The sequence below is a fragment of the Mustela nigripes genome, chromosome 4 (assembly GCF_022355385.1).
Source record: "Mustela nigripes isolate SB6536 chromosome 4, MUSNIG.SB6536, whole genome shotgun sequence".
Classification (NCBI taxonomy): domain Eukaryota; kingdom Metazoa; phylum Chordata; class Mammalia; order Carnivora; family Mustelidae; genus Mustela; species Mustela nigripes.
This window is the reverse complement of record NC_081560.1, coordinates 20,937,685-20,958,853: the sequence shown is the minus strand read 5'-3', so window position 1 is coordinate 20,958,853 and position 21,169 is coordinate 20,937,685. Positions and strand designations below refer to the sequence as shown.

General features: G+C 40.4%; 1 protein-coding gene across 2 annotated transcripts in view; it reads left to right on the top strand.

Annotated features, from left to right (window-relative positions):
* The first annotated feature begins 10,356 nt into the window (after window positions 1-10,356).
* The window catches only part of MKLN1 (muskelin 1), a 171,283-nt gene continuing 160,470 nt past the window's right edge, over window positions 10,357-21,169 (top strand). The window contains exon 1 of one of the 2 annotated variants that reach the window (XM_059396397.1): window positions 10,357-10,507. In XM_059396397.1, coding sequence (XP_059252380.1) covers window positions 10,410-10,507 — 98 coding nt within the window. In that variant the 5' untranslated portion in view covers window positions 10,357-10,409. The remainder of the gene's footprint in view (window positions 10,508-21,169) is intronic. The other variant, XM_059396396.1, reaches the window with a different exon arrangement.

The following is a 21,169-nucleotide window of genomic DNA, read 5'->3' as shown; positions in this document are numbered from 1 at the left end:
AGCGGGAGGAGAGAGGCGGGAAAGGGGAACAAGAAGGGGGAAGGTAGGAATGCCATCATGGCGTCTCTATTATTTCTATAAGCCAAGCAGTTACAGAAAGGCAAAAGAGCAATTAATAAGCAATTAATAACCCAATTAATAACCTAACCTATGCCTAAAAGCCAGCGGTTCACAGAAAAGCAAACAAGCGGTTAGTTATCCTATCTATCTTCTAGGGGAGGGGTCTTTCAACATCACGTATTTCTCTTGGCCTTCTGAATCCTGAATGTATACATCTGAGAATTATGTAACAGGGCACATGTGAGTTTGGCAAATCTTGACCTCCAAGAGAGTGTACTTGCAGGGCTGCCATGAGGGTTCATGGAGATAATGCATGCATATTCCTGGTATGCAAGAAATTCTGAATGGGAATTATTTGGGGGCAAATTCCAATCCCCATGATGATTTTCTTCATTTACTAACCAAAAATGGATGGATAACCCCCATGTCTTTAATTCTTTCTAGTCTTCTGATCTATAAATGATCCCTAAACAAGCTCCTTTGATTTTTTAAACTATAATCATAAATTAGTGCTATGGACTGAAGGTTTGCGTTTTCTTCAAAATCATAGGTTGAAGCCCCTACCCCTTGATGTGATGGTTTTAGGAGGTGGAGCCTTTAGAAGCTGATTATATTTTGAGGAAGTCATGAAGGCGGAGCCTTCTGATGGGATTAGGGTCCTTACAAGGGAATGAGACCAGAACTCTTTTTTCTCTCAGCCACACAGCAAGAAGGCATCCATCTGCAAACCCGGAATAAGGGTGTAGACACCAATCTACCAGTACCTTGATTTTGGACTTCCAGCCGAAGTGTGAGAAATAAATGTTTGTTGTGTGAAAATTAGTGAAGGAAAACCTTACTAAAGTAGACAGAGGATAGATACACCACCCAATGTCAGTTATAGGAAGAACTATCAGTTATACTCTCTCACCAGAAGTGTCAATTACACTCCAACAGAAGAATCATCACCAGGAAAGAACCATCAGTTATAGGCCCCAAGAGGGAAAAGCTGTACATTGCATCTCCTACAAGACATTGACTTCCTCTGCAAATCAGCTAATGAGAAGTCATCACCCTGAACTCTTTGTTTTCTCCGATGGACTTTCATTCAAAACAACCCTTCCAACTTCTTCTTTTTCAACCAAATAACATCCCTCTCCTTTGCCTGCTGGACTTGTCTATGGTTTCGCTGTAGCTTGCCTGTCCTGAACCGTAATTTTCTGCTATTTCTGAATACATTTTTGCTGACAAAATAACTTTAATTATTAAGGTTAATAACTATTTAAGCCACGTAGTCTATTGCATTGCTGTTACAGTAGCCTAAGCTAACGAAGAAAAAAATGGTACACAGAAGTGGGCATGCTGCTGCAAAAAATACCTAAAAGTGTGGAAGCAGCTTTGGAAGTGGGTAATGAGTAGAGGCTGGAGTTTGGGGGGTACATGCTTGAAAAACTCATTATTGCTGTGAGGGGTTACCAAAGGTGATTCTGGCAAGAGCTCAGAGGGAAGAGAGCTGGAGAGAATGCTTTCCATTCTTTAGGAGAATACACAAATAGAATGTTGCTAGAGATATGGACAGGAAAGGCCATTCTGGTTTCAGACAGAAATGAGGAACATGTTACCAGAGACTGGAGGAAAGGTGATCTTTGTCTAAAGTGGTAAAGAATTTGTGTTCTTGTTCTTGTGTTCTGTGAAGGTACAACTTGCAAGTGATGAAATTGGTTATCTAGCTGAGATTTCTAAACAAAGTATTGAAGGAGTGGCTTAGTTACTCCTCACTGCTTATAGAACTGATGACGGAAGTGTTATGCAAAAAGGAATGAGAATTTAAAGATTTGGAAAATTCTAAGCCTGTCCACATTACAAGAAACGAGAAAGCAGGTTTGAAGAGAACACTGACGGTATGGCTGGCTGACCATTTGATAAGGAGATTAGTGCGGATGTGAACCACAGACCTAATCAGCCACTTCAGCAAGGATACCCCAGTGTGAACTGAAGGGGATGGACACAGATGGAATGAAGAAAGCCTGTTGGATGTCTTGGATTTTACAGGACCAGGACCACAGAGCTATGTGGTTGGAACATAAGCTATTCTTCAAGACAGGGAAAGAATGACCCTGAAAACAATTCAGAGATCAGGGGTGCCATCAGGTTTTCAAAGGAGGAGGCTATCAGCTCTGTTAAACAGACTTGCACTCACAGCCCTGGGGCTGGGCTACCCAGAGCCCTGGGGGTGTGACCAGCAGCAGGGAGGTTTCTGGAATGGCGGAATAGCAGTGGCAGGCAGGATCACAGTCCCAGGGAGCCAAAGAGGCAGTACTAAAAGCAGAGCAAGGAGCCAACAGGGATTATTCTCAGGCTTTAAGATCTCACTGAGTTTGCCTGGTAACTCATCCCTCCTTCCCTCTTCATTTCTTCCTTTTGGAACAGGAATGTCTATCTTTTTGCCTCTCCTACCTCTGTATTGTGGAAGCAATACCCTACCTGGTTTCACTGATTCATAGCTGGAGAGGAGTTCTGCCTCCAGAAGAGCCTCATCCATATCTGATTGCGATGATATTTGGAAAAAACTTTGGACTTTAGACATTATCCTGGAATGAGCTAAGACTTTTGGGGCTATTGGGATGAAATAAATGTATTTTGCATGTAAGAAGGACATGCATTTTAGGGGGCAAGAGGCAGAAGGTGGATGTCTGCAAATCAGGAGGAGGGCTTTCATCAGATCCTGAATCTACAAGCACCTTGATTTTGAACTTCCAAGCCTCCAGAGCTGCGAAAAATAAGTATTTGTCATTTAAGCCACAAAGTTTATGCTGTTTTTGTTATAGCAGACTTAACTGTCTAAGACAATTGGTGAGAAGAAACTCAGGAGGAACTAAGACATACAGTTCAGGCATAGCTGAGTATCTACTATGTGCTAGTTAAGGAGGATATAAAGAATAATGTAGGAGTAGTCCTAAAAAGTTCCCATTAATTAATGAGGAACAGGGTATTATGCTTAGCAAAATAAGTCAATCAGAGAAAGACAACTATCATAAGATCTCCCTGATATGAGGAAGTGGAGATGCAACGTGGGGGCTTTGGGGTGTAGGAAAAGAATCAATGAAACAAGATGGGATCCGGAGGGAGACAAACTGTAAGAGACTCTAATGTCACAAAACAAACTGAGGGTTGCCGGGGGTGGGGGGGTGGTGGTTAGGGAGAGGGTGGTTGGGTTATGGACATTGGGGAGGGTATGTGCTATGGTGAGTGCTGTGAAGTGTGTAAACCTGGCAATTCATAGACCAGTACCCTTGGGCCTAATAATACATTACGTATTTATAAAAAATTTTTAAAAAATTATGTGAGGAACAAAGGCACTGAGAATCAGGTACTTAGGTTATGGAGTCAGATCTGCAAAAGACCAGTTGTGTAAATGACCTTAGCACATCTAGCATATTTGAGTATTAGTTTCTTCATCTGTGGCCAAATATTGTAAAAGGGAATTCTTCCATTTACAGCAGAGCTTGCCGAGGAGATGGCACACTGAATGCTGTATTGTGCTTCTACTTTCCTCAACACCTAAAACTGTTTAAAAAAACCATAAACTTTACACAACCCCGTGTCAGCTAAAATAAGACCCTTACAGGACTTTTCTGAAGATTTATTTTTTCCTGGCCACTGAAGTATAAGGCTTGTTTTAACTAATCATGTACAGAGCTGTTGATTTATTCCAGCTCATTTAGAGGGTATATTTTAATCTTTAGTGAACATAACAATCATGAAAACCCTTCCTTATAATTAAAAACACCTTCTGGGGAGCGCCTGGGTGGTTCAGTCGATAAGCGTCTGACTTCGGCTTGGGTCATGATCCCGGGTGCTGGGATCGAGCCCCACTTCAGGCTCCCTGCCTGCCCAGGAAGCCTGCTTCTCACCTCTTTCACTCCCCCTGCTTGGGTTCTCTCTCTCGCTATGTCTCTGTCAAATACATAAAATAAATAAAATCTTTAAAAAAATAAAAATAAAAAACTAAAAACACCTTCTTTTTCCCCCTTAGCCTGATGTGTTCCTTTGCCTAGAAATAAATAAATCAGCCAAATTTGTTTTGCCTTCTAACTCTCGGTGGTCTTTTTTTATTTGACAACATCTTATATCTGAATAGTACTTTATAGTTTACTCTGTCTCTTTCCACTTGAGACGAATGGGATGTAATCGAACAGGACCAGCTTTTGAACCAAAGAGATTCTGGCTCTGTCACTCACTAGCTAAACCTCCTTGGATAAGTTACTATATCAGTGAATGTCCCAGCTAGAAATAGATGGCATTCTCAAGTTGGGCAATGTAAGAGGTTTAATAAAGGGACTCTTTATAAAAGTGCAAGAACATACCAGGAAACAGCAGGAAGCAAGGGGTGGGAGTGGTTACTGGAACCCAGAACCAGAGAGCTGTGTGGAGAGACCACTTAGGAAGAGGACTTGTGACTTCTGGTCAAAAGGGCCAGTCAGTCCAAAGTGACCTTACAGGAAGGAAGTCAGGGGAAGGAATACCCCCACCTCCCTCTCTTCTGTCCCACACATGTGAAGAAGCAAACCCAAGACAAGTATTTAACTTTTCTGAGCCTTATTTTTCTGATTGTGAAAGGGTGATAAAAATATTTATATCTCAGGGCGCCTGGGTGGCTCAGTGGGTTAAAGCCTCTGCCTTCGGCTTGGGTCATGATCCCAGAGTCTTGGGATCAAGCCCTACATCGGGCTCTCTGCTCCACAGGGAGTCTGCTTCCTCCTCTCTCTCTCTGCCCACCTTTCTGCCTACTTATGATCTCTGTCTGTCAAATAAATAAATAAAATCTTAAAAAAAAAAAAAAAGTTGTGCTTTCAAAAAAGTTTATATCTCTTATATCTCACAGTTTCTCTGAGGATTAAATGAGAACTTACATTATCTCATAGTAGGCAAGCTAGGTACTCAATAATTGTTCTCTTCCTTCACTTGATCTTCAAAACTCCTTTGTGAAGTAGACAGGATAGATTTGATTAAATTCATTTTATAAGGGTAGAAAATATTATAGGGGTTTCAATTTTCTACCACTATAAGTTATGTGACTTTCCCAAGTTTGCATGGCTAGAAATGTACCAGGCCTAGGAACAAAACTAAGATTTTCAAAACATACTCTTAAGTTTCTTTCCATAGACATTCTCTGAGCCCGTACATCCTCTTCTGCAGAAGGCTGCCACCGATGGTTTCTTTTATCTAGGCCTCTATACTTGGAGCTACAATGATTCTGCTACGCAGAGAAAATTTTACTGACTCAGGAATCAGTGCCTGAGGCAAAATAAGCAACCACTATAGGGTTAGATAAAAAGAAGGCCAAATGCCTATAAGGTGACTAGATGTAAGACTCTGACCAATATAGACTCTCCATATTACACCCTTAGCAATTCCACTTGGATATCTATTAGACATCCCCTGTATAACACTGATATCAGACTTCCCTTTTTTTTTTTTTCTTTTGTACCTCTTAATCCCTTCACCCATTTCACCCACCCCCTTACCAACCTTCCCTCTGGTCAGTTTGTTTTCTGTATTTAAGAGTGTTTGTTTTTTTGTTGGCTTGTTTGTTCATTTGTTTTGTATTTTGGATTTCACATATAAGTGAAATCATACGGTATTTGTCTTTCTCTGACTTATTTCACTTAGTATAATACCCTCTAGGTCCATTCATGTTGTTGCAAATGACAAGATTTCATTCTTTTGTATATGTATATACCATTTTTTAAAAAAGATTTTATTTATTTATTTGACAGAGATCACAAGTAGGCAGAGAGGCAGACAGAGCGAGAGGAAGGAAAGCAGGCTCCCTGCCAAGCAGAGAGCTGGGGTTCAATCCCAGGAGGCTGGGTTCATGACCTGAGCCGAAGGTGGAGGCTTTAACCCACTGAGCCACCCAGGTGCCCCTGTATATACCATATTTCTTTATTCCTCCATGTAGCAATGGACACTTGGGCTGCTTCCACTTCTTGGCTATGTAAATAATGTTGCAATAAACATAGGGGTGCCTATATCTTTTCATTTTTTTTTTTTTTAAAGTAAGCTCTATACCCAGTTTGGGGCTTGAACTCGTGACTCTGAGATCAAGAGTCACATGCTTTACCGACTAAGCCAGCTATGCACCCCATGTATCTTTTCAAATCAGTGTTTTCATTTTCTTTGGGCATATACCCAATAGTGAAATTACTGGATCATATGCTATTTCTATTTTTAATTTTCTGAGGAACATCCATACTGTTTCCTACAATGGTTGTACTGATTTACATTCCTACCAACCATGTACGAGGCTTTCCTTTCCTCCACATCTTTGCCAACACGTGTTATTACTTGTCTTTTTGATACTAGTAATACTAACTGGTATGCAGGGATATCTCATTATGGTTTTGATTTACATTTATCTGATGACTAGTGGTGTTGAGTATCTTTTCATGTGTCCCTTGGCCATTTGAATGTCTGAACTCAAAATTCTTGATTCTTTCTACCTTGAAACTATTCTAACTCTAAATCTTCCCCTTTCAATAAGAGCATCACTATCTACCTAGTGATGCAAACACCAAACCCAGGGATTATCCTTGATTTTTTCCTTTTCTGCCTGCCTTCCCCCCACCCCCCACCAGCAAGTCTAGCTGGATTTACTTCTAAAATATGTCCCAATTCAACCTCTGTTCTCCATCTCCTCTGTTAGTCCAAGCCACCATCATTTCTTGCCTGGCTACTATAATAACCTCCTGTCAAGTCTTCTCACTTCAACTCTTCCCTCTCTCCAACCCATTTTCTGAGTGAACTTTATAAAATCTAAAATGGATAATGCTCCCCATCACTATGCTCCAGCCACACTTTCTATTCTTTAAATATACCAATTCCTTTCTTGTCTCAGGCTGATTGCACTCGTTTATTCTCTCTGCCTAGAATGTTCACATCCAGCATTTGCACTTTCTTACCGTATAGGTTATTTGCTTAATTTAACTACTACCTTCTTAGAGAATTTTCTTTCACCATCCAATCTAAATATTACTTCAGTGTAGTCTTTTCTTAGTACTCAAATGCACAGACTAAAATGATCTGGTTGACTTATTTATTATATGTTACCATAACAGAATGGTATGGGCCCTTGTCTGACTCGTTTATCTCTGTCTTACTAGCATCTAGACAAAGCCTGGAACATCAAAGCCTCTTAATAAATCCCCCCCCACACTTTTTTTTTTAAATAGGAAAAGATAGTGAATGGTGACAAACCAAATACAATCAGTTACTTTTTCTGGTAAGTATGTACTATGAGAAGCATACCGAGAAGGCATCAGAGAGTAAAAGATGATTGCTTTCAAGGGGTGACAAGATGACTGGGTCACTGGAGCTGTTGATCTCGGAAAAATAATCATCTATTATCCAGTTCTCCATGAGGCTACCGGTTTGTCCCAATCTTTGAAGTGTGGGGAACCTAGAGGAATTAAATAGCTGCTGACAGTTTCCAGGCCTTCCCCATGTATCCTTACAATGAACCCTGTCACATAAGGCAATGCCCCAAAGGCAGAGGAAGATACTAAGTTTCATCTGAGCTACTAGTAGATTCTCACAGATTTTGAAATCTTTTAGTCTTCTATTTTATCTTTACATTTACATAAAATTTGAGTTCAGGATAGCACCATGTCTATATTTTGTTATCATATGAATACTTGAACTTATTGTACCATTTGTAAAGTCTTTGCGGCAGGAAAGCCACATTATCCTGGGTCTTTACATTCTTCATGGCAATCACACCTCAGGAGATACATGTTTGCTGCCTAAGAAGTTCTGGCATTCTCTTTCCTTTGCAACCCAAATTCCCTTTAAGTGTAATTTATTCATTCTTCAATAAATATTTACTGAGCACTTACTATGTACTAGACATTCTCATAGAACTGAGGATACAACTGTGAACAGGATATGCATAACTCCTACCTATATGGGAGTTACAGTCTAGGAAGAGAGAATAGAAAAAAGAGGAAATTAAAATATATTGTGATATTTGCTAAGATAAGGAGGGAAATATAGAAAATGGCACCTAACCTCAAAATAGGTGATCAGGAACGATTTTCCAGCATGAAATGATCTGAAAAATGAGCAGGAGTTAGCCAGGTAAAGAATGGTGAAGAGTACTCCTGGTTTGGCTTCAACTAAGCCCCGGAGGCCAGAGAGAGCACAGAACTTACAGGAGCCAATTCAGTGTGTTAGTTTAGTTTGGCAGGAGTAAAGCTTGTAAGGGAGAAAGAAGAGAAAAGGCTGGAGAGGTAATCAAGGCAGGATATGAAAGGCCTCTGCTCAGGGATTTCCGTATTACTTAAATGGAATAGAAAGTCACAGAAAGTCATCTCAAGAAGAACTGGCTTGTATCTGTTTTTTAAAAAGGATCACTGGGGGCGCCTGGGTGGCTCAATTGGTTGAACATCCGACTCTTGATTAGGCTCAGATCATGATGTTGGGATCATGAGATCGAGCCCCATGACCAGCTATGCATTCAGCATGGAGTCTGCTTGAGAATGTCTCTCTCCCTCTCCTTCTGCCCCTCACCCCCCACTCTCTCTGTCAAATAAATAAACAAATAGACTCAATAAAAAAAAATAAAAGGATCACTCAGAAACTGTAACTCTATGTCTGGAAAAGAACAAAGACTACTTACATTAGGGTAAGAGGTGAGGTTAGCGACTTCAGAGCCCTTAACTAACTAAACTGAGTCACCATCTTAAAATTTTTCCCTTCAAAGTATCTCTTTCTCCTAAAGTTAACCACTAAGCATCTTTGGGACCAACCTTCTCTGGCCTCTCCCCCATCTCTAGACTCCCAACTTGAGTCACTGAGATCACAGCATTCCCTCAAGGAACAAACACTTTTCCAACATGCTGCAACACCCAAAGCGCATGTGCTTTTAGAAGCTAACATACTGTGGCCTTCTTTGGGGCATTCTTTCTTTCCAAAATTTTAACTTTTTTTTTTTTTAAGGTAATCTCTATGCCCAATGCAGGGCTCGAACTCACAACCCCAAGATCAAGAGTGGAATATTCTACTGACTGAGCCAGCCAGACGCTCCTTTTTTGACATTCTTGATCTGATATTCCAGCAAAGGCCACTGCTAAGTTTTCCCCTACAGTAAGGGGAGGTCAGGAAAAGATCTGAGGAGCTTTGGGCAGCTTAATGATTGGTTGGGAAGAGAATACTGTTGAAGTGTTTCAACTCAGTTGGTCGTTCACTGAGAAAACTTACAGTTCTTCTGTGGGTCAGGTGGAGAGGAAGACACTGTCACGGCTTTTCCGGCTGGAAACTTTTCTTTAGGGAGTGACTAACTGCAGTGGCTAAGCCAAGAACTAAGCGTGCGTAACCTTGACAAACGGGTACCTGAGGGGGAGCATTATCTAAAGCTGCCAGATATTTGGAGCAAATGTTCCTTTTTTGATAAGAAGCTCACGTGATGCCCATATGGCATTCAGAGCACCTGGGCTGTTATTCCTTCTCTGGTCTCTCTCTGTCTCTCTCTCTCTTTTTTTTAACAACTCTGTTCTGTCTCAACTTTTGGACGAAATTTCTGTGCGAGCTAAAAGCGGGCAGATTTAACAGCTGGAAAAAAAAAAAAAAAAAACCGATGACACGCGGCTTCCTCAGCTCCTTAAGGTTTTTTTGTTCTGTTTTTCCTGGTCTGTAGGTGAATACCAGGACTGAGCAAGCCGAGCGCACGGATTGGTGTGAGAGGGCACGCCACAAATGTTGACAAGGAAGGGCACCTCACAAACCGCAAACAGAACAGGGTGAGAGGACACCCGAGCATTTCCTTTTCCTGTCTCCATGTGACTCGGGAACGCGGGGCGAGACATTTAAAACCAGCACCGCGGCGGGAAAGGATGCTAGGTCTTCCGCGCCAGCTCCCTTTCGGTGCCGCGGCCTCAAAGGACGGATAACGCGGGAGAGGGCAGCGGTTTCCAAAGTCGCAAAGACGTCCCTGCTCCCAGGACGGTCTCTCAGTTTCCCGTCCCGGCTCCCAACTACAGTTTGTTTCTTTTTCTAACACTCTTGGTTTCTCCTTACCTCAGCTTGTAAGAAAAGTCCTTTGCGCCACTCCCCTCCAAGCCCAGGACAGCCCTCAGGTGCTCACAGTCCAGTCCCAGTTTGTGTCAGTCTACTAAGGAGCATTAGGCGATGGAAACTCTAGGAGAGAACCGAGGACCCGCGCGCGCCTCAGCAGTCCAGGAAGCGGGCGAGACCCGCGAACCGGAGAGCGCTCAGCCCGTCAGGCCGCGGCCCCTTTAAGAGCAGGCCCCACCCCTCCCCTCCTCCCGGCGCGGCTGGCGGTCGGTGGCGGCCGCCTCGGTGCTGACAAGATGGCGGCTGGCGGGGCTGTCGCTGCGGCGCCCGAGTGCCGGCTTCTCCCCTACGCGCTACACAAGTGGAGCTCCTTCTCCTCCACTTACCTTCCCGAGTAAGTGCTGGGCCCTGAGCTCGTGCTGCCCTACTCTTCGGCATAAGCACGGCTGGGCCAGGGGGGCAGTCGAGCCGAGAGGCCCAGGCAGGGCCTGGTAGGGGGACGCCTGGCCTCTCGAGTCTCAGTCCAGTCGCGGAGGGCTTTGCCCTCCCCCCCCCCGGGCCCAAGGGGGGGGGGGGGGGGAAGGGTTAGGGCCGGGAGAGCGGGTCGGGCGGGGGGAAGGGGTGAGGTGTGCGGCGGATCCCGAGCGCGTAGAACAACCGGGAGTCCCGTGATGCTGTGCCGGGGATCCGGGGGTTGAAGAGAGCCTGGGGAGCGGCTGGCTCGGGGAGGTGGGGCAGGAACAGGAGCTTTTGAGGTCCCGATGTCTGGCGAACTGGTGAAGACGTCTAAGGTCGTCGGAGCTGTCGGGAGACGGGGGACGGCTCAGCCCAGAGTGTCAAGCTGAGCGGAGGAGTGATTGTCCCTGAGTGGGGACATTAGAAGTGATTACCTCCAAAGGAGTGGTAACAAGTCACGAAGGGCTGAAAAGTTGTGGGATCCATCTGAATCTTTGCAGGTGGGGAGGATTTGTAGGATTTGCGGAGGGTTGTCTTTTCCGGCTGGTAGTTCTGGAAAAGATAGGGAGCGGGCTGGGGCATTACAGAAGAGTTCCCTTATATTATGGCTCAGAACAGGGATTTATAGAAATACAGACCAGTTTCCCAACCCAGAAACTCAAATACAGACAGAAAAGTCCGACTTGAATGAATTGGACTCCCAGCACTGCTTTGGTCTGAATTCTTGATCTGGGGTTAAAACCGGTTCCATTGCATTCATTTATTGATTTATTTTTAAACGAATTCCTTCTGAAATGCTGAAAGTACTTCCATCCAGTATTTATTTATCTTTAGCTTATCTTTGAGGGAAGAGCACGTAACTCCCAGTGTTATATCCAGATAGAGAAACTGGCTTAGTGAAGTTTAAAGATCTGTGCAGACCCTCAAGAAAAGTGCTAGTTGTCCCCTGCCCCCCATCATTTCACAAGGCCAGGAATGATTTTGTAAACAAAACAAATTGCAAATAATATATATTTTATGTTTTTCAACAAATGAAGTAACTAGATCTGTGAGGCATACTCAGCATTTTTCATTTGTATTTCAAAAAGTCTTTACATTTTTTCAAATTTGATTTCTTCAGTTAAATCAGTCAAGAATCTGAAAAAGGATCTGTGACTAGAAGAATCTATAACTTTCTTGACTGCTAGCCCATTGTCCTGTTCACCAGGGAAGGGTTGGCGGTCAGGCCTTCAGTACGGTTTGCTTCAGTGAAGGCTGCCAAGTGACTTGTGGTCCACCTGGCCTGTGTGGCTTATTGATGGCTACTGCATGACTGTCCCGGTTGATGTTGGACTACAACTTTTCATTTGAGAGTGAGCCAGGTAAACATTCCAGCCCTCAGCTGGAGTTGAAATGTGGCCCAGGTACTTCTGATTTTTGAAGCTAACAAATTCTTGAAACTGGAGACAATTAGCATTTTTCTGTACTCGGGTTAGGATCACAAGGCAGTAGGGAATTGGGGTGGCATCCTTTGATCTAATAGCTTCAAAGAAGTTTTATAATAACAGAAGTTTTTCTGGTCTTAAGTTGGGCTTCCAGGATTTCACTCCTAAAACTTCTGGTGTAGGGGCAGGACTTTGATATTAGAAGTCCCATCTCAGTTATGAATAAAAAGGAAAGAGTGCATTTCAAGCAGGAAATCATTTAGTGGGATGGCAGCTTTACTCGGACTTACGTCTCATCCTGGCCCAAGATTTGAAGTGGACAGAGCACTAGTTCTGGTTAGAAGGCAGTTGTTTGAAATTGGAGAAATCTGTTGTTATAATTTTCTCAATTATGTTCATAAATTAGTATTTAGTGCATATTTAACTTTCAGACACTTTTATTTACAATGTCGTATTTAATCCTTATGATATTCTACTGTCCTATGCAGAAAAGTTTTTGTTTTTTTTTTTTTAAGATTTTATTTATTTATTTGACAGAGAGAAATCACAAGTAGATGGAGAGGCAGGCAAAGAGAGAGAGGGAAGCAGGCTCTCTGCTGAGCAGAGAGCCCGATGCGGGACTTGATCCCAGGACTCTGAGATCATGACCTGAGCCGAAGGCAGCGGCTCAACCCATGAGCCATCCAGGCGCCCTGCAGAAAAGTTTTTATTTTGAAGTACTAAACTATTAAAATAGAAGAGTAATTGGAACTTTGTTCTTTGAAGGAATATAATTGAGTATAGTGGAGCTTGAGTTTGAGAATTTTTTGTCTGCTGGATTAGTGTATGCTATACCTAAATTGTAAAACTCTTTTGGTACTGAACTTCTATTAGCAAGTAAGGATGTTACAGCTTTGTACAATAGGAAGTGTAAGAAAGGGAATTGACTTTCCTTGGTTTTGCCCTAAAATCCTCTTTAATAGTGGTTGCTGTATCTTTACTGCTGTGACAGATGTGTTAGTTACTTCCTAAGTAGGTCTCATTTTAAGTAAAGCCGTTTGCTGGAATTGTTTACCGGGTAGCTAGTATTTATTGGTTTCAAGAGTCACAGATCAAGACATTTCAAGGGGGGAATAATAAAGCAATAATAATAGGAAATACTTACCTGCCTTCCATATGGTGGGCACTTTTATGAACACTTTAAGTGTATTAACTCATTTAATCCTAACAGTTGTGTGAAGAATTTCTTTTTTTCAGATGAGGAACTGGGCATGGCGGGATTAAAACATGCCTCAGGTCACACAGCTTTAGATGAAGTTAGGATTTGAACCTAGGCTGTCTCGCTTCACATTCCATAGTGTTAAAGGTGCTGTTCTGCTTCTGCATGAAGGCACAGACAGGAGTTCAGAGATTGGAAAAGAGTACTCATATTAAAGGCACTTAAATTTTAGTTGTGTATAAACATGTGAAGTCATGGAAAAAATGGCAAAATTCAGATATGTCTTTTCTTCCCAAGGACTAGAATTTTTTTCCTTCTAGTCCTTTTAGATTTATTTGGACCTTAATATTAAAGCAGATCTAGTTATAGATAGCACATTTTTATTTTGAAACTAACAAAGTGGTCTTTTGTTTTGCCGTGTGCTTAAAAAGTTTGCCGTATTGTGATTTTTTTACAACTTATACTTAATTTGGGAATTAAGAAAAAAATATTTTTTTGAAAGATTTTATCTGTTTGTCAGAGAGAGAGAGAGAGAGACAGAGCACAAGCAGGCAGAGGGAGAAGCAGACTCCCTGCTTAGCAAGGAGCCCTGCTAAGTCAAGTCCTGGGGGACTTGATTCCAGGGACTCTGGGATCATGACCTGAGCCACCCGGACATTCCAGAGAAGTACATTTAAATAATGATTAATTGTTAAAATTACATGGGAGTTTATATGTAAAAATATTTTATAGCCTGCTAATCTCTATACTCCAGTGTTTCTTGATGTAACTAATAGTGATACCAACTACACTTTATTGAGCACCTATTACAAGCAGGATGATTTTTCTGTATAGTTTTACTTAATCCTTAGAACAAACCAGCAAGATGAGTTTTTGTTTTTTGTTTTTGCAGATGAGGAAACTGAGGTCTATAAAGGTTAAGTAACTAGTCATGTAGTTTTCAAATGGCTTGGCAAGTTCTGTGACTTAAAAGCTATTGCACGTGCCTCTAGTAGCAACTACCATTTATTAAGATCCTTCTGTTCTTTGGGCACTATGCTTAGCACTTAGCATGTATTTTTTGTTTTTTGTTTTTTAATTTAGTCTTCACAAACACTTGACAGTAAGTATTACTCTGTTTTACAGCTAGGGAAACTGAAGTTCAGAGAGAGAAATTAATCTGTCCAGGTCCAAGAGTTGAAAGGGTAGGAGATTGTATTCTGATATTTGGGCTGTCTGACTTAAATGTTATCACAGTTGATTCAATATTTTACATGTCTATAGTATGTGCCTAATTGTGACTATGGATAAGAAGTGCTTTAGGTTTAAGAGAAAGAGAACAATATTTAGATATATTTTGTCTTGACATTTGAGATTTTAATGTATTAATATAAAAACTGGGAGGACCTTTGAAAATTTTGTACACATTAGGTAATTTCACTGATATGGCATGATTGTAGTTTACATGTTACTGAAAGACTTAAATACTTTATTTTATTTTATTTTATTTATTTTATTTTATTTTTTTAAGATTCTATTTATTTATTTGAGAGAGAGACAGTGAGAGAGAGCATGAGTGAGGAGAAGGTCAGAGGGAGAAGTAGACTCCCCATGGAGCTGGGAGCCCTATGTGAGACTCGATCCCAGGACTCTGGGATCATGACCTGAGTCGAAGGCAGTCGTCCAACCAACTGAGCCACCCAGGCGTCCCGAAAGACTTAAATACTTTAGATTGTACAATTTGGTACATTTTAAAGTGTGTTTATCTTTTTTCTTAGTCTTCTTTATTACTTAAAATCAAACCATTAAAATTGTATCTGTGTTAACATGTGATTCATAGTTCACAGTAAAAGTGATAAAATTTGACAACCAGGATAGGAGATGAACCTGTTTCAACTATTTTAAAATTTCACATTTAAAAATGAATACATATTTATTTCTGTTTGCAAAAAAAGTCTCCTAAGTCTGTTTTGGAGTATTTGCAAAATAATAGGCTGGAACAAAATATAAATTATCCTTAATACCACTATCCAAAGATAACCTATCATGTTTTGACATATATCATTCCAGATATTTTGTTGTAACTATATTTTTTATTTTGATTTTGTCCTCTGTTTGCTGTTATGTGTTCTTTTCCCACATTATTATATTAAATATTCCTCTGTATCATTTGTTAGTGATGCATTATAATCTTGGTAATGATTTTATGGTATTTTATTTAATTGGTCTCCTATTACTAAACATTTAGGGTTTCTGGGCTTTGTTTTGTTGTTCTTTGGCCATTTTGAGTGAGACTGCCTTAGAGAAACAAATTTTGAACTTATTTATGATGAGTTCCTGGATGTTGAATCGTTGTGTTTGAAGTGCCCATCTGTTTTTCTGCTGTTTTTGTAGGAAACTCAATCTATCCGGGGTTTATTTTGGCATTATTCTTAGCAATTTAGGATTAGGAATGGGGTTTTGATGAGATAGGTCCTTAGAGATGTCTGAACAATGCTTATATAAATCGAAAATAACATTGCTCCTAATAATTCCTTTTCATTCCTCCCTCTCCCTTCAGTTTTGGTCTTTAAATGAATTTTTATTTTATTAATCACAAATTTGAAAAATAGAACACATTTGTGAGGTTTATTATTTATTTGGTCCATAGACAGAATCATTGTGCATATGAATTTGAGAATTTGTTATAATCCCATAGACTCCTGCAAACCCATGAATTTGAATCACTAGTTTGGAGGTATTCCACTCCTTTGGACTGGGGACTGTCATGTTCTTCCTTACTCTCCTGTCCTCCTCTTGCCCTCAATTGAAGTTATACTGGCATGGCTTAGGAGCTTTACTGGCCACTGAAAGTTCTGATATTTTCAGTCTGATAATCTTAGAACTTTAGAAAAATGAAGATACCCAGGATAGATGAGAGGAATATGAGGTAGATGGAGGCCTTATGCAGAGCTAACTTCTAGAATTGGATCTTTATATGACTTTTAGCAAGTTATGATTTTTCCTCTGAGCATCATCAGTTTCCTTTTATGTAGAAATAGTTTTTATCTTTGATCAAATTCTAGGAGGTTTTATATTCTGTTATTTTTTTTTCCAGATAGTCATATGGCTCTATCATTTGCATTAATTTCTAGGTAAATATAGTAGGTTTTGAACAAATGATTTGGAGCCTGATACAGTGACTTTGTGATGTTTTACATATAGATAAGATACATATCAGCTGTTTGTGGCAGCCTGACCGCTGTATTTCAGTTTTTCAAAAATCATCTTCAGAAATATGAGGGATTTCTAGATTTTCATTTTAGAGATGTAGATATTAACACCTAAGAATGGCTTTCTTTGTATTTACTCTGGTTTCTGACCCTTTGGGAATCTGTACCATGACTCTTCTTTTTATTTTATTTTATTTTATTTATTTGTCAGAGAGAGAGAGAGAGATAGCCCGCGCGCGCACAGGCAGGCAGAGGCAGAAGCAGGCTCCCTGTCAAGAAAGGAGCCCTATGTGTGACTCGATCCCAGGACACTAGGATCATGACCTATGTTGAAGGCAGCCACTTAACTGACTGAGCAACCCAGGCATCCCATGTACCATGACTCTTTTCATCAGTTCTGGAAAAAAAAATTTTATATTCTTCAAATACTGTTACTGCCCCATTCTTTTTCTCCTTCCCTCTGTAAGTTCAACTAAATCTATTTTATAGCTTTTGTCATACCCCCCTATGTCCCTTGTGCTTTTTTGTGTCTTCTGTCATTTTTTTTTTTTCTCCCCTTATTCCATTCTGGATAGGTTTTACTTACTTGTGTTCCAGTTTACCAATTCTCTATTCAGCTATGTCCAGTTTGCTTTTAACCCCATCTGTTTTTTTTTTTTTTTTCTTTTTAAAGGTTCTTATTTATTTATTTGACAGACAGAGAGGCAAATCTGTCCGACAGACAGAGATCACAAGTAGGCAGAGAGGCAGGCAGAGAGAAAAGGGGAGGGGCAGGCTCCCTGCTGAGCAGAGAGCCTGATGCGGGGCTGGATCCCAGGACCCTGGGATCATGACCTGAGCTGAAGGCAGAGGCTTTAACCCACTGAGCCACACAGGTGCCCCTGTTTTGTTTGTTTGTTTCTTTTTTCCCTTGATTTCAGCTATAGCAATTTTTTAGTGCTAGAATTTTTATTTGACTCTTTCTTTAAAATAGATGCAATTTTTTCTTTTTTGGTGAAAATATCCATATTGTCACCCATTTCTTTTCTTTCTTTTTTTAAAAAAGATTTACTTATTTTTAGAGAGAGAGCATGTGCACAAGCTGGGGTTGATGTGGGTAGAGGGAGAGGGAGAGAAGCCCAAGCAGACCCTATCCTGAGGCAGGGCTCCATCTCACAACCCTGGGACCACGACCTGAACTAAAAATCAAGAGTTGGTCATTTAATGCACTGAGCCCCCCAGATGTCCCTGTCATTCATTTTCTTGAACATATCAGTCAAGTAACTTTAAAGTCTGTGTCTGAAAACTATTATCTGGATTACCTGTATATCATTTCTGTTGTCTTTTTCCTTTTTCCTGAAGTATCCTGGTGTGTCTGGTAATAAAATGATAATTATATATGATTATATATAGTTGTATGTTATATAATGATAATTGTTATTACTACTGCTACTACTGTCACCACCATTGCAACCATTTTGGGGGATAATTCTTGGTTAAATGCCAGACATCATATGCAGAATTTTAGATACAAGTACAAATTATACTATCTTCTGGCAGGCAGATGAAATAGATCTTCGGTCAAGAATTGAACTGACTTGAAGCTGGGTTTGCAGTTTGTAAAGCTGTAGTTTGCCCACCTTTGGTAGCCCTCTGGGAACCTGGCTGAGAGACTTGGTTATTTCTAGGGTCTCCTGCTTTTGTCTCTCCAGCAGCATGAGAGTCTTTAAAACTCCTGTTTGCTTTTCAGTTGCTTTCTGCAGACTTTTTAGCCTCTGCTCTGTGTAGTTTAAGACTTACAGATGCCTTAAGGGGAAAATACACAGTGTCAGATTTGTTCTAACGTGCCTCCTTTCACTATGGGATCTTGACCCCTTAAGTCCTGGGTATCATGGCAAGACCCAACTACCAAGTTTTGTCCTCCTCGCCACATGATAACTGCCAAAAGTTCTGCTGATTTTTCTGGCTTTTAGTGACTGTCCTTTCCCAGTCTCTTTCCCTGTGCCATTAAAGAAATAGATGGACTGTCCTGTGTAGAATGTGGGGCTCCCTTTAATGAATTCTTTAGGATCTCAAGTCCTAGCTGCCTCAGAAAGTCGGTGATACCTTAAGAACTTTTGTTTTTTCTATTTTATAGAGCTTTTTTAGTTTTAATAGGGAATGTTTTTCTGCTACAGGCTATTATGTTACATTCAGAAGCAAAAATCATTGTGTAGTTCTTATGGATTAGATTATTGTATCTGGTAGGCTTATGAATTCCTCATGATTATATTAAAGTATTAACTAACCTTTGAGCTCAAGATTTTTTTCCTGAGAATTTTCTTTCATTTTGCCTTTTAACATCGTAACTGCTTATTCCTAATCCTTGATAGGAAAAATTATGAAATATAAATAATATTATTCTTTAGCAATTGTTAAAATACTTACTAAGAGTTAAAATGAGATTTTATTCTTGGTTTTGTTGGTGATTTAGAAGTTTCTTTTGAGACTTGTTTATGAAGTCCAGAAATTGAGGGTTTAATCTTTGTCATAAGTATATAGTTACTTTCCTTTCTTTAATGTGCTTTTTATATTATCTACCTTTTTATTAAAACTTTCATGGTGGGGGTGGCAAATGGGTGGCTCAGTTAGTTAAGGATCTTCCTTCGGCTCAGCTTATGATCCTGGGACCCTGGCACGGAGCCCCACATTGGGCTCCAGCCCCACATTGAGCTCCCTGCTCAGTGGGGAGTCGGCTTCACACTCTCCCTCTGCTGCTTTCCCTGCTTGTGCTTTCTCTCTCTGTCAGATAAATAAAGAAAATCTTTAAAAAAAAAGAAAAAGTTTATGGGAATGTTATGTTTATATGAAGACATTGTTTAGAGAGAAGGTACTATGGTCTAATGTAAATTTTTTGGTTTGTAAATATTGTTAGTATATAATACTTTTAAAATATCTCTGTGTTACTTTAGTATGACTGTTATTTATTGTTGTTATCAGCTATGTATTTGTTAAGGCATGATTTTTGTGTGAAAAGAGATGCTGACTTATTTTAGGCATCATTGGATAATGTCCCCTTTCCCCTTTCCCTTGTGATTTAAATAGTGTGAGCAGAAGGGCCATAAAACCTAACTCCTACTTACTCTGCAGCTGTCAGCTAAAATGTCACGTGTCTTAACTCTGTTCCCACCAATAAGTCTGGTACCCCTTCTTCTGCCCCAGTAGTTAAATGCTTTTATACAAATGTGTACCTTTCTTAAAAATCACTTTGTACAGTTGACAACTATGGGCTTATTTGTATGATTTCTTTCTCTTTCTCTTTTTTTTTTTTGAAGATTTAAAAAATTTATTTATTTGTCAGAGAGCGAGCAAGCAAGAGAGTGAGAGCACAAGCAGGGAAATGTCAGGCAGAGAGAGTAATAGGCTCCCCGCGAGTTGTGGGACTCCATCCCAGGACCCTGGGATCATGACCTTAGCCGAAGACAATTGTTTGAGCCACCCAGGCATCCCTATTTGTATGATTTCTTTATTAATAGCTATTCCCCCAAGTAGACCACAAGCTTCATAGGAACTATGGAATTTTTCCTCCCTCATCATTGTATTATATAGACATAATGTTTATCTTTTTAAATATTTTTTCATTTGAGGTAGAAAGAGCACAAGTCTCTCCCCACTGAGCTGGTAGCCTGGCAGTGGGACTTGGAGATCATGACCTGAGGCAAAATCAAGAGTCAGCCACTCAACTGACCAAACCACGCAGGCATCCCTGGGATAATGTTTTTTAAATGAATAAATGGCTGGATTAACTAGGTATTTTGGCTATTTTCTCTCTTTAATGCAATTTTGATCTGGAGCTAGAGTCATATTCTGGCCATGTTCAGAATACCAAATAATTAGTAATAACTAAATCTATGCTGTAAATTTTCATAGTTTTCAATAATTTCTGAGAATAAGTGAAATTGGTTACCTTTGGAAGGACTTCAACAATAGAAAACTTATCTATCTTGGGGTTTTAGAATTTTTGTTATGAAGTTATTTATAAATTTTTTTTAGAGACTTTGAGAGAGAGAGAGAGCATGAGCAGGGTGAGGGCAGAGGAAGAAGCACACTCCCCATTGGGCAGGGAGACTGATGCGGGCTTGATCCCAGGACTCTGGTTATGACCTGAACCAAAGGCAGATGCCTAACCTACTGAACCACCCAGGCGCCTTGTTAGTTGTAACTCTTACAGTCAGTATTTCTAATGAGACCTTGAGAACTTTAAAGCTTAGTTTATTACAAAATTTGATTTACCTAATTTATTTATGTACATATGTATTTATTTTTAAAGATTTTATTTACTTATGTGACAGAGAGTGCGCACAAGCAGGGGGAGCAGCAGGCAGAGGAGAGGGAGAAGCAGGCTTCCTGCTGAGCCGGGAGTCCTCACATAGGGCGTGATCCCAGGGCCCCGGGATCATGACCTGAGCTGAAAGCAGATGCTTAACTGACTGAGCCACCCAGGCGCCACAACCCAATAGTTGTTAATAGCGTTAGAGCACATTACCAATATTTTGGTAAGTTTTAGGATGGAGTCATTTCCTTAAATTTCTTGAATGTAAGGATTTGTTAGTTGACCTTTTTATATAACTATGTTTTTGGTTTGGTAGTTCACATACCATACAGTTTGACTCTTTAAGTTGTATAATTTAGGGACACCTGGGTGGCTCAGTTGGTTAAGCACTGCCTTAGGCTCAGATCTCTCTCTCTGACAAATAAAGAAATAAAATCTTCAAAAAAAAAAGTGTATGATTTAATGGTTTTTACAGTGTTCACAGTTATGACCATTG